Here is a 14,137-nt window from a genome sequence, read left to right as displayed (position 1 = left end):
ATTTGAGGCCAGCGAAGCTTTCCCTCCAGGGACTGCTGCTTATTGTTTGATAATTCACGACAAGTCATTCAGCTATGAGCCAGCCACTAACCTGGTTCATCGGATAATGTGATTCATGCAGAAAGTGTTGGAATTTGGGGTGGGGATAGGCTATAAAGCCCGCTCTTGTCGGTTTGGTTTCTCAGTCTCAACTTGAATTTCGTTGGAGTTAGAACTTTCAGTCATGATTAAACAGGCCATCATAGATTTTAGTGCTTTTATCGGAGAGGATAAGACAGTGGTTATCAAGGAATTGAGCATATTGGACTTGGATTCAAGATGTGTACAACATTGGATTTTCTCACCACCTAAGGATGGATCCAGATCTACTTTTCCAAGCACACAACATGATTGCGGAGGGTGGCACAGTTCACAGTTTGACAATCATAACAGGTGGTTGAGTAAACACTATCACGGCCTCGGATTCGGAACAGGAAACGTTGAATATAGCTCTCTCACGTCATCTCTGAGAGACATTTGCTGCAATGTAAACCTATTGTATGCTGCTTCAACTGAAAAGGCAAAGGTTTTGGAAAAGTTGCTAGAGAACAGAAGAGTTGTGTTCAGTCTTGAGCTACTTGGAGGCCCCCCTCTATCGAGCGATTTTCTACTACTTCCTCCCGTTGAAGAACTATCCAAACAAAAGAATCAGTGTTTGTTTCATCATTTACATGCTCCAGGATTTTATTGTTCACAAACCAATGTACACAAACTGGCTGATTGGTGTTTGAAAAACCCAGCTATGCTAGACATGAACAACCCAGAAGTGAGAGTAAAGACCTTTGACGAATGGAAACTTAAAACTCCTTCTGCTAAGCAGCTTGCCGATGAAGGCTTTGTCAAAATGGCTGCTATGAAGGACACCACTAAATGCGTTTATTGTGGAGTTAATCTTTTCAAGTGGGAAGAAGGTGATGACGCAATAGAAGATCATCGCTACAACTCACCGTTTTGCTCCTATCTTCGTTTCAAGGAACAGACAACAGACAAGGCCAGCACCAAGAATATAGTCTACTGCGAGGACGGATCAGATACATTGGGCCAGGATGTCACTGGGAGATATACATTGTCTCTGGAAGTCACTCATGATGATCTTCTAAATATGTGTAAGGCTTGAAATGTATTCAACTTCATATTTTGAATAAACAAATCTTTATTATTTACCAATGTTGTTTTTTACTAAGCTTAACCTATATATAAACTTACCATCTTTCATTATCATCCAGATACACAGCTACTCTTATTGACTTAAGTCATAACAAGTTGCTCATGTCTCAGTTTTACAAATGTGAAAAGGTAGTTACCTTTTCTAATCCCATGAAGACAACTTTTTACTTTGCTGATAATGAAGACAGGCGCTGTACCGCCTCCATCGACAAAGAACGGTTTAAACTAAAAATTCTTCAGGTTGGAACAATTTTGCAAGACTCACTTTTATCCAAAGTATTACACATTAACACATGCCAGTTTAGTGATCACTCCAATTGTTTTATAAAATTAAATAAACTTACTACTTAATTTAACAAAGACTCATAATTTCATATCCTAGCTTTCATACACCATAAGTCTTTACCAGCAAGCACTCTGCTGGAACTAACATACAGTTTTAACCTGCACAAGTCGTCGTCGCTCGCTCGAGGACAAATCGTCCCCTGCCCACACTCGTATACTCATTCCCAACATCGCTGTCACTTTTATTCGCCGGAGAAAAAATCAGGCAACCCTATCTACTCACTGTTACCCCAAACAGCGTGAGCCGCCCTGAGTGTTTTGAGGAATATTGCTACGATCTATACTGACGGAGTGTTAACTATGTACTCTTTACTGCCTTGCATTGTTTTATTCACGTATTTTACTATATAGTTGGATGTCTAGTAATTATCATGATGCTATCTGACCCTGAATCTCCGGCTACATGGAGACAGGTTTCACCCTACAGACTATATAGTAAGTAGTAATATACTGCGGCGTCACAACTAAACAAAGAACGCACTGTTGTCGCGTGGCCAAGCCACTTGCATTATAAAGCGGAGAAAGTTATAACAACAGTCTTTGTTAAAACATCTCGTCTGATGTGGGCTCATTAGCGTGTTCCTCTGCTCGCGTTAGTATCACTAAACTAGTACTGATTTGCATCTAAAGAGGCTTCTGTAGACATTCCTGCACTACAGTATTCATCGCTTGGGTGTCAGGAGTCAAGTATTGTTCAAGATATGTGTTGGGAATAAAACCGAATAGAATTACTCTCAAATGAAAAACAAACAAATCGTCAATACTTAACGTATTTTATGGTATTCCTACACACTTTATGCGCAACCTAAAGTGATCATTTTTCGTAATTGATATTGTAAAGGTGAGTATGTTTTAGTTTAAAACACCAAAATAATATTTAAATTTTCATAGATAGCCTACTGCAAACACTAAGCTACTACAGTAAACTGTTTTAATAACACTAATTAGGTTTTTAAAATATAATCGATTAAAAATCTTTCGATTGTTGAGATGATCTCAACACTATGTTTATTTGTTGTTTCATCGTCAACGAGTGGGATTTTTCTAAGTAAGGTAATCGTTTTGAGCTATTGAGTAAAATAAAGAGATTGCACTGTAAAGCTGTAACGGATATCGTTTACCTTTCGCTTCGTAGACAAAAATTAATAGTTCCATGGATGCTATTTTAAGTAGGTAGAACTCTGTGCGAAATATTACAATTTACCAAACTTGGTACTTCTCTAACTTATGTTTAAATTTGACCGTTGTTATGCAATTTCGCTTTAAATTGAAAAAGTTTACCTTGAACTATTACAGGTCTAATAGCTAACTAACTAACTAACTATCAATAGCTAATAGGGGACAAGTATGCACCACCAGGGCTCCGTGCTTGGAATGTTTTAATTGAAATAACTAACCAAATTACAATTCTAGAATTTGCATTCTATCATCTACTGGAAACTAATTTGAGTTTAAAAGTGACATTGTCAACTAATTTAAACAACAAATTCCTTCTCCATGAACATTTTACGACTTGACAATCCTTGATATTTATACTGTATTTTGTTTTATATTATACTACTCTAGAATTGTTGTTTACCGTATACAGGTATTACACTGAACAGATATGTTTTTTTTTTTAATATGGTAATGTCAATTTAACTTTTTAAAGCTAAAATTTAAAATATTACTGTAGTTGTTTTGTCTCCGCTACCAAGGCAATCAATTTCTTAAGCCTGACAAAAAATAGTAACCGCATATATTTACTCCTCCGATAATGATATTTTATTCCATATCAGCTGTACGTTTGAGGCAGCTTCATGAAATGCTTTCCAGACTCAATGATGTAATTGCCTCCGCTCAGTGTTGCCTAATGCCAGTTCTAAGACAGTCGGAGTTATTGTGTAGTTGAGTTTCAGTCGTGGTAATTAATCTACTGAATATCCTCCGATGAAGGGATCTTTTGTTTACTTTACGAATAAATAATGTTGGTTTTAGTTAATTTTCCAAATAGGTAAGAAGCTTTTACCGTAGGTCTCATGGTCATATCTGGACCCGGGACCGCTTTACTTTTTCGTTTTGATGTCTCCAGAGGCCAAAAACACCATATATGCCAATTAGGAATGGGGTTTTATGGGGGGTGGTGTTATGAGGTAAATATTAGGGTTTCCTAATTTATTTCTTAGCATTTTGTAGAGGTATAAAAAATAATTCAGCATAGTGAAGTGTATCTGTACGCCAAAATGATTACGGCAAAAATTCTAAAAAAAACTTGAAATTTTAAAATGTTTATGTTATTTTTTACGGAGAATAAGCAAACTTTTGCTTGTTTGTTGTTATTTGGAATAAAAGTGGTATTTTTTTATCACAAGCTACTGGATTACAATTTTACTGAAACTCAACCACTTTATTGCGTTCCATGCAACCCCAAGTACTCATTAAACGAAATTTTATTTGAATATGGAATAAATCTGACATGTAAAGAAAGTAATTTAGTGAAGATCTGGCCAGGCAAATGAACAATCGCATAGTCTACAGGTTTGCTGTGGCGGGGTTATGTAAAATCGCAATATTTGTTTTGCTTTGCTGATAAGAGAAGTGGTAGTAATCTTTCTATATCTTTACTTAAACCTTTTCAGCTTAAGTTAATTTCGCCAATAGCTCAGGCCCAGACGCGAGCTAAGACCTCTGTGTAATTTTAATTTCTAATAACTTGTCAAAAATAGTATCCAACATTTTACTTGTATTTTCTGCACTCTTTTACGTTGTGTACCTCACGAATATTTTTATGTATATTTATTAAATAAATAGGTTTAATATGTGTTGTAGGCCTACTGTCAAGTGATACTGTTTTTGTTTTTTTTTTTTAGATGGATTTCTGTATGGTTTGTTATTAAGCTGAATACAACGCTATTAAGAACAATCCTTATCATCAGTGGTAGGTATTGTGAATAGTCGTCAAACACTTCAATATAAGTATGACGCACAATATTTTGACGACTTTTACAACACCAATGTCTTAACAAACGAAAAAATGTGTATTTCTAAACCTAGTTGAGTGAATGAATGAAACTCTTTATTATTCTCTTTACATAATATAACAGAATATTCACACTACTAACTAAATTACATGTTTCACTTAAACACTATCCATTTTAAAATGCTAAAATGCTAATCTGTTTGTACATTTATAAAAAACACACTTTGGAACAATAAAGTGTACATCCCGAGGTCAAACCCTGTGTGGGATGATTACCACTGAATTGCACAAAATACACTCAAGCTAGAAGGACTGTAGCCGACTCACTGGTATAAAATATATAATCATGTTCACTATCGTTTACACTAGTCCGCTGGGTTCTGTTAGATAAATAAGTTAAATTTGAAGAGCGCATATTTTAAAGGCACATATAAATTCATTTATTTATTATTTTGGATAGGTAAAAATACTCTCTCAGTGTTACATTTGTGTTGGATTTCAGTTATATTTATTCAAGATATTATTTTTTGTTTGAATAGAAACTTTTGATGTGTTTCTGTTAAATTCTAAACGCGTTATACTAGTTGTCTCTTATGTGAATGATTTACAGGAAAATCGATGTTGAAATAAGCGAATTTCACCCCCGCAATGTATTTATAATAACTAAGCATTTGTTGTCATGAACTTAATAACTGAAATGTCGATGTTGATAGAGCGTGAAAGTTGCTTTTGAGTGGTTTGGTTTAGAATGATAATCGAGATTTATTGATGTTCAAATCAATTTTCTGGTTGTCTTCATTTTAGACTCTACACAGGATTTTATTTTCTTCCTTAGTCTCTACTTAATGTTTAAAGAACCAGCAAAGTGTTAGCCTTTCACACTTGTTCTTTCTGTTGACATACATTGTTTCCATGATCTATTATTCAAGTAAAATCTTTGGTCATCGCTTGAGGTATTTTACTAAATGAAAACATAGGCAAAAAAGAGATTTATAGTGTGTAGGTTTGCAGAAAAGTATTGGTATGAACGAATTTCATAAGGGCTTTGACCGAAAGGGCTACCTACGCATTACATGATTCCAAAATTGAAATGGTTTGATTTAATTTTTTAAAATTAAATAGCTGGTCGATGTAATTAACTGGTGCTTGTCTAGATGTTTCTGTGCTTTATTTACATTAAGGAAATGTGTGTGTCATTTAGTATGAAGGTTATGTTTGGTTAAAGAAAGTTCGTACAAGTTTTGTAGAATATTTATCACAGCTTTCTTTGTAATTTGTATAGTAAGCTACAAGTACAGAGGCTTGACTAAAATTATTAAAAAAATGTTGTAAAACATCTTTTTTGTGAAGCATCAACATCAATCAAGTAATTGATCTTATTGTTACACATAAATCTTATTACTACATCGTATGTTGTTAGCTTCTTTTGGGTCTATTGATATCAAATACAAGTAAGGTTTGAAAGTAAGTAGTCTGTACTTTTAAATAAGTTTATCTTTTCAAAAGAAATCATAGAGTCAAAGTATTTTAAACACACTTGAGCAATACTTATATACACTGTAATGGCGGCAAAGGAAATTTATATCACGTTTGTAGTATAAAGAAAACCATTCTGCTTCACTAGGTGCTAAAATATAGTTTTTATTTTAAAATTAATAATAGAGATGTATAACTATTTTATACGTCAGATCTAAAAACAGCATTCTCGTCCGTGTTTCTTCCCGTTGCGTAGCACAGGTATAGTAGCTTGTATTGTGTTTATTTTCTAACTCGTTTAAATTTCACCGAAACATCTAGCGACTAAAAATGTCAAGATATCTATGGCAAACACAATATATTTAACTGATATAAGAAGTTAGAAACATTGCATTATTATTATTTAATATCCAGCTCGGTTGTGCCCTTATGTCGATTAACTTAATTACAAACTGTGTGATTTTTTATTGTACAGCTGTATCATACACATACTGCGATCGAATTTATGCACCTTTTCTGGATGTGTAAGAATTACTAATAGGCTAGCTTTTAGGATTTCTGTCCTACCTATTTTTAGGAGGATACCTAATATCATACTCACTATACAATTTTATATGTATTTATGGCAAACGTAATAACCAAAATATTTGGAAACGATAGCCACTGCACCATCTTCAAGTAATACCCGTCCTTATTAGGAGTCCCTCTTAGAAAAAAAAACGTTCGTAACATAATTTGAGGACAAAATCAACAACAGTCCTGGCAATTTGTATCGGCAATCAGTATTCATTAGTTGTATTATTAAAGTGTGTAACTTACGGTATTCCAGCTCTGTAGGTATGCTACACTCACGACGCACGCGCACTAACTGTAGCACTGCGTAGAGAAGACGCCGTGTTGAGGCCGGCCTCCTTGTGTAGGCACCGCGACGGCGCAGAACACTACCTCACTTGCTAGTAATACACTCGCTATACAGACATGGTACTCTGATTCACACACACTACATACCTCTCTCTCTGTCTCTCACGTTGAGAACTCCTGTAAAAATGGTTCGTGAAATGATTAAAGTGAAACATGTATAGGGTGTTTCACAAAGAGGTGATATTTTCTAAATAACATATCAGACACATCGAACACCCTACTAACTCGAAGCTCTACAATGTCAGCAAAGTATAATATAAAAAGCCGAATGGCACAAGATCAAAATAATGTTGTTTTATCGTAAAAATTATTTTCAGTAAATAAAGTTGATGCAACTTAGAGATAGTTAGGCTTGATTGTTGAACATCATAAAGAAACTAATTCGATTCATAATCCTTTATTCAAACTGTTTTATGACTCTTTGCAATTTGGGAAATTCGTTAAGTTGTAAAATATTTGTGGACAAGGAAATTTTCGTCTAACTTTTTTTATTAATTATTTATAGTGTCACATCATAAATAGTATCTTTGACTATTAATACACAATTAATACTTCAGTATCCAATAGCCAATGCTAGTATTGATTACAAGATAATATGCAAATTCTAGTGAGGTAATTAGGTTATACTGTAGATAATATTTCAATTAAAGCATTCCAAACATGGGACCTTGCTGGCATACTTGTCCCATATTGGCTCTATTATAGGCAGTTGATTGACATAACTGTAACATGTAATTGATTTAGTTTTTCTACTATACTAGGACATTGCAGTAGCCTACTCTTTTTATATATTTCCTCTATACTAGTATATATATTTATAAAAAAACTAAAGGCTGTTACTGTACTGTTGAAACTAACGTATCTTAAAACATAATCCTATTCATATCTATAAGTTAAAATGAACATATTAAAATAATAAATAATATGTTGTAAGGTTAACAATATAATACATTACAAGTCCTAAACAAGGTAAATTAAATTACAAAAGTAATCATATTATAACATCCCCATGTTATTCTTTTGTTACTTACTCTTTTGTAGTTTGTTTGTTTATTGATATATATTAATACAATTTTGGCAAATCAATTTATTTTACCTTAAACGCAATTAGACGGATTGAAATACACTTAGTTTGCAGGTTTACTGAAGTATTAATTTGTTATGTTTGTTTACTTATAAACTTTAGAGCAAAAGCACCAGGGTGCTGCTAAAAATACTCATTAACTTGATGACCTATTATTCTTCATTCCAAATTTCTCTTTTATTTTCTTCCTAATTGCAGCCAGGCCTGTTATGTTCAAAGAGCCATTATATAGCCAGCATTCATTAGGCTCCTGAAGCTGATGAAGTTGTAACAAAAGTTTATAGATTAAATTCCTGTCTAAAAATGTTTATTTTTCTCTTAACCATCATCGGATTAATTTTGAAGGAATGTTAAGCCTTGAGTCTGGGGCTTAATTTTTAAAATTTTTAGAGGTAGTGGATGATCTATGTAGCTTTGTACTTGAAACTGCTTGAAATTCCTTCTCAACAAAGTATACCATGACAAAACCTTGTGCATTTTGTGTGAAACATTCTAAAAAAATGGAGGGAAATTCTTAAAGGTTTAAAGTTTCGAGTTATTATATGAGTTCATTGAAATTGTCATTGGGTGTCCTAATATTTGGATGTAAACCTACTTGCTGTTTGCACCTAAAGAGATATAACTCAATTACAATTTGTGAAATTAAATATTTTTTGTCCAACCAATATTGAAATTGTGATATTTGAATGTTATTAGTAGGCTATATAAATCTTGTAAAAATATACACAAAGGTAAGCCTATCATTGTGTACATCTGTTTGAACAACCCAACTAATGAGTAAAATTACTTGCCATATCATTTTTTAGGCGAAAGATTTATTTGTTTTAAAGGGAAACCAAAGTTGGGGGGAGCAAGCTGGTCTAGTGGGAAAACGTAGGACTTAGGACCCTGAGGTCCTGGGTTCAAATCCCACCAATCACCAATCATCTAAGTGACAATTCACGCAAACCCCTAGGCTTAGTCTTAGGTCATGTGAAAAACGATCCCAGTTTAGCCCCTAGCGTCCTAGTATAAAAAATTAATATTGACACATCAACTAGGATTGTAAGATGAGTTTAGAATAGTGTGAGATGATCTGTATGGATTTGTTACTGACATCAGCTGTTTCTATATCCAGGATCATTTTGTTGCAGAGTTGAAGGTAGAGTATAGAGGAGGATTGCCTCAAGTCACAGTACCACTACCCTCCAGGAGGGAACTTTGCCGCTTCACCCTCAGGCCCATCAGCAACACTGTGGGAGACTTCCTGACCATGCTGCGAGATGAGGATAAGGGCATCGACAGGGTGGCCATCTGTACCAAAGGTAGGTCTTTTCAGCGAATTCTCCATATCAGCCATCATGTAGAGCTTAAAAAACAAACAATTTTGTGTGGAAACATTGTTGTACAATTAAAGGCCACAAAAAACTTCCAAAAATCTGTTAAGCTTAAATATGGTATTCTTATGTAAGAAAAGAAAACGGCTGTAGTTTGCTTGTATATGGAGATATTTTGATCAAACTTGTCTAACGTACTTATTCCATCCTATACAATTAACATTCTATAAAAAAAACACTTTTCCCTTCTTCGTAGAAGCAAACCTAAGGACTCGTTAAATCTAATGAATTTAAATAGGAAATGAGTCTGAGATGTTTCAGGAAAAATGCTACTTAAAATTTAATCATACAAAATAGAAACTTGCCCAGTCTGCAGGCTTGCTGAGGCAGGGGTATTTTTTAAGATAGTTCCCACGCCATTGATATTTTGTGCGAAATAATCAAAAACGCTTTTAAAGTGAGTCCTAAGAATTGAACTTGTCTCTCTTGTACTCAAGTCTGAGAATCTAAAAACTTAGGTTAACAACATAATCCTATCATTGGTATATTCCGCTATATTCTTGGTATATTCTGATATATCCTGCTATATATGTCAGAAATGGTTAGCATAGAAATGAGCACAATAATCAGAACAGAAAAACTTTGTGAAGTCCGAAACTGTTCTGTAATATAGTATTTTTGTTTTTGAATACACAATCATGACATTAAAAGTGGATTTCAGTGTCCTATCAAAGTAAATAACTGTTTCTAAGAGAAAATACTTAATTAATTGTATTTTATTTATCTATCTTCATTTTAAAAATTTTAATAATTTATCAATACCCGAGTCCTTACAAAAGCTTGTGAGTTTAATTGGGTTTTAATACCCAATAAGATGGAAATAGTAATTTGTGGCTACTTGGAGGAATACTACACTATTCATTCTTCTCTGAAATATTGTGTCATCTATTTCATATATCTTTTGAAACATAAAATAGTTGATTTGACAACAAAAGCCACTGTTCAATATAATTACCATCAAAGTAAAAGATAATTGTATTCAGTTTGGGGTTAGAAGGGAGATAGAGGCATCATTAACTTGGTCCAATATTAACTTTTCAACCCTAACAACCTCTTCAGCTCGCCTTCTCATCTTTCATATTTACATTTACATTGTGTTACAAAACTTTCTGACCTCACTGTTTTTGTGTGGATATAAACATAAAAGAATCAAGTAGGGCTATGTTGTACTATGTTGTATTAAGAAATACACAATAATACATTTAACAGAGTTGTTCTAATGAAACCCTATCAACTAACTCTAAATTATATAAAATATATTCGTATTTCATAGTGAAATAATGCCCCTTTGCTTGTTTTTTCAACAGATGGTGTTCGAATAGCGTCTTCCAACTCGATAGAATCTCTCATGGAAGAAGATTTCAAGCTGTCAGTCAATGATAAAGAATTTCTTGTCCAAACACCAGAATTAAAAGATAAACTTTCAAAGGTAATATACAAATTTAATATTTGGTAGATTGATTGTTGACGTAGGCTAGTACTAGCAAGTAAGTTTGTATCACAGAGGTTTACGAGTTATAAAGGAGATCATTGACCTTTTTTCTCTAGTAACACCTTCTTCCTTGAAGATATCACTAAAGTATTAACAGACTTTAAGCCTTTGAAGTTTTGAATATTTAATCACAATCTTTTTATGTTTTATTCAATCCTGAGTTACTTTTGATTAGTGAAATAAAGCTGATATGGAAGATCAAACAATCAGAAAGGAAAACTACAGTATATTTAAATTCCCTTTGTAAAAGTTGTTTTTTATAATTTTTTTTTAATTAATTAAATTAATAGTAAATTTTTGCTTGGCTGCACAATTCTAATACATATAACTGTAGTTTGATTCCATCATGACTTTTTTTGTTTGAAAATAAATTTATAGCTAATATGTTTTGTTATTCTAATTAACTTTTGTCATAGAATAAACTTGTGTTTTTTTTCACAAATTTGAGTCTTTGTTTTTTTAGGTCGAAAAAAGCTTTGCAATTTCTAAACCTAAAAGAAATTATTGGCAAACGCTTTATGACCAAGCAGTAAATTATGTTTGGGACTCTTTATCTTCTTTCGGCTTGAATTTCGGAACAAACGAATCAAAAGCTTTGGTTGTAGTTGAAGGGGAAGAGGTGAGAGAAAATGTGTGGCATTTATAAACTCGTTTGGTTGATAGAAGTTTCACCACTTCAGCTCAACATCAAAACACTAGTTTGAGTTCAGAAAATAAAATAAAAAACTTTTAAACTGTTATTGAATAAGCTAAGTTAAAAAGATGTTCCTAATGATGAAATTTGACTGAAACTCAATGTCTACAATGCCACTTCTACCAACCTAAAATCACAATGCATGGCAGTTGCTTTTTCCTAGCAGTGTGCTGTGATATTTACTGTGCCATACTTTTCTCTATTAACCAAGTCACCCTGCTTGTTTTCCACCAAATATTTATGATTTAAATTTTAAAAAATACAAACAAATTTTCTGAAAGAAATAAGATTAAATTTATAGTTATGCGACATTTTTTTCTCATAAGTCAAAACAATGTTGTTAGTACATTTCATCATAAGAATCAAAACACACTAAAGTTAAAAATGTTTACATTGATTCAAGCATAACTCTTTAGTAAAATGACAACTCACACAGAACTCACAGAGAAGTAAGGTACAAAGGAAACTTATGGGATGACTGTGCGCTTTCAACAGTCATCCCAGGCAGTCTAGTATGTTGTGTCCGAAACATACTTATTGACGAAGAAGGTAGAGCTCAAGCAACAAGCACTGTGAGGAAAATCCTATTGCACAGGGCACACATGGTCCTCCATCATAGGGGCGTTGTAGTAAATAATAAATGTATAGTAGGCTAATTACAGACAGTAATGTATAAAATGTATGTTTTGTTTCAGGAAGAAATCAAGAGGTTATCCAATGTCCGGTCTTTAGTTAACCAATTATATGAAGCACTAAATGTAGAAGAACACCAACTGAAGAAGGAGAGGGAGCTGTTAACAAAATTGGAGGAACTGAGGGTCGCATTAGAACCCTTAGAAAAGGTTAGGATGAAATATCTACTCATTCTATAGATCCTGTAAAGAAGGCTTATGAAAATGTAATTTTCTTAGAGTATACCTTTTGTTAGGGAATATATAACCAGGCTTATTAAATGGATTCCTTTTTTATTACCTCACACTCCAAGTTTTATTACTTTAAAAAGTTAAAAAGAATGTTATCAGCATTTAATTTGGTCCGGGTCTCTTCCAGCTGATATGTTCTTTGTAAACAATTTCTTGCAAAAGTCAACAACTGTGGTTTGTTTGTTTAATTAGCTTCTGTTAATTAAGCTCTGTAAGGAGTGTGGCCTGAGGGTTGTGCGATGACCAAAACAAACCAGCTGACCTCTTTGTAGCTTACACAGATAACAAGCAAACAATCCCTACAGGGTTGTCACCCTTAAGATAAGGGATGTATTTCTTGGTTAGTCAAGGCAGTTGTTTTTTCTTCTTTTTTTAAGGTTTATTGTCTTATTTTAATAATGCTTGTACATGTTTCTAAAAACATTATTTGAATTTTAAAGTACGAAGTAAAACATATAATACAGATTATTGTAGTCTGATCAATTATTTTGCCACTGTTACCTGATTTTTAAATGTTTTTGTCAGGTAGACAATGTCCTTTATTTACCTTTGTAAAAAAAACACAGTTTGACGTCAGGGAAATGAGGAAGTCAGTGTGTAAGCCAATACCATTACAAGTTATCCATTATAAGTGTCAACTATTTTGATTTTAGGTCACGATTTTTATTCGGATAAACAAACTTTATATGGGTTAGCGTACAAAAGTCATTAATAAATCTAGTTCAGCATTCAGCCCATACAACCTGATGTTGGTAAACTAGCAGAGCTAAACTGCAACGGTTAATTTCCCTAGTAAAGGTTGGTCCATAAATAACGGATAATTTTTTAACATATGTCAATTAGTTGTTGTTAGTCGTAGAACTTTCATTGTTGTATTAAACAACAACAAATGTCATGCCATTTGAGTAATCATGGATCGTTGGACAGTACAACACCGTGCCTTTTGCATTGAAGCCATCATTTTTTTTTTTTTTTTTTTTTGCATTTTTTTATTAATCATGATTGACACTATAAGGCGCCCTAGAGGGGTTTTGCCTTCAATCAGCTGAAACAGTCTTTGACAAAACACCAGACGTAGTCTAGGGTCACCTTGATTGAGCTTCTGTGCAACAACCAGTTTGTATTGATGTAAATTTAAATCTTCGTGAAAAATACGATGTAAACTGGTCCTAGAAACACTTAAAGCAACAGAATGTTTTCTTTCAAAAATCCGATCTTTTTGGATTTCGGAGAACAGATTCCCGAACTCTTGCGATGTTCTCATCTCTACAGATTTTGACCTCCCTGGAGGTTTATTCTTGAGAACGGGTCCCTTAGTTCTTGAATTAAACACCCACCTATTGATAGTATTCTTAGAGGGAACCGTACCATGATGACGGACGTTAAAATGATTTCAAAATAACCGCTGAGTCACAATCGCAGACTTGTTATTTCTTAAATAGGCTTCAATGCAAAAGGCACAATGTTGTACTGTCCAACAAACAAACCATGATTACTCAAATGGTATGACATTTGTTTGTGTTTAATACAACAAAGAAAATTCAACGCTTATTAACAGCTGATTGACACTTGTTAAAAATGATACGTTATTTATGGACCACCCTTTATATGAATACGAGACAGTTTAAGGTATAACACAAATTAGCCTAATTAGGAACAAG

General features: G+C 33.5%; 1 protein-coding gene across 1 annotated transcript in view; it reads left to right on the top strand.

Moving 5' to 3' along the window:
* Positions 1-14,137, top strand: part of LOC128985962 (calcium uniporter protein, mitochondrial) — a 301,746-nt gene that overhangs the window by 279,099 nt on the left and 8,510 nt on the right. Inside the window, exons 5-7 of the mRNA XM_054405975.1 lie at positions 9,125-9,295; positions 10,675-10,796; positions 12,249-12,395. Of these exons, the coding sequence (XP_054261950.1) occupies positions 9,125-9,295; positions 10,675-10,796; positions 12,249-12,395 (440 nt within the window). The remainder of the gene's footprint in view (positions 1-9,124; positions 9,296-10,674; positions 10,797-12,248; positions 12,396-14,137) is intronic.

The sequence above is a fragment of the Macrosteles quadrilineatus genome, unplaced genomic scaffold (genome assembly GCF_028750875.1).
Source record: "Macrosteles quadrilineatus isolate MER2022 unplaced genomic scaffold, UCM_ALF_1.0 Scaffold_2__2_contigs__length_208266976, whole genome shotgun sequence".
NCBI classification, from domain to species: Eukaryota; Metazoa; Arthropoda; class Insecta; order Hemiptera; family Cicadellidae; genus Macrosteles; species Macrosteles quadrilineatus.
This window is presented reverse-complemented; position numbering and strand designations above follow the sequence as displayed.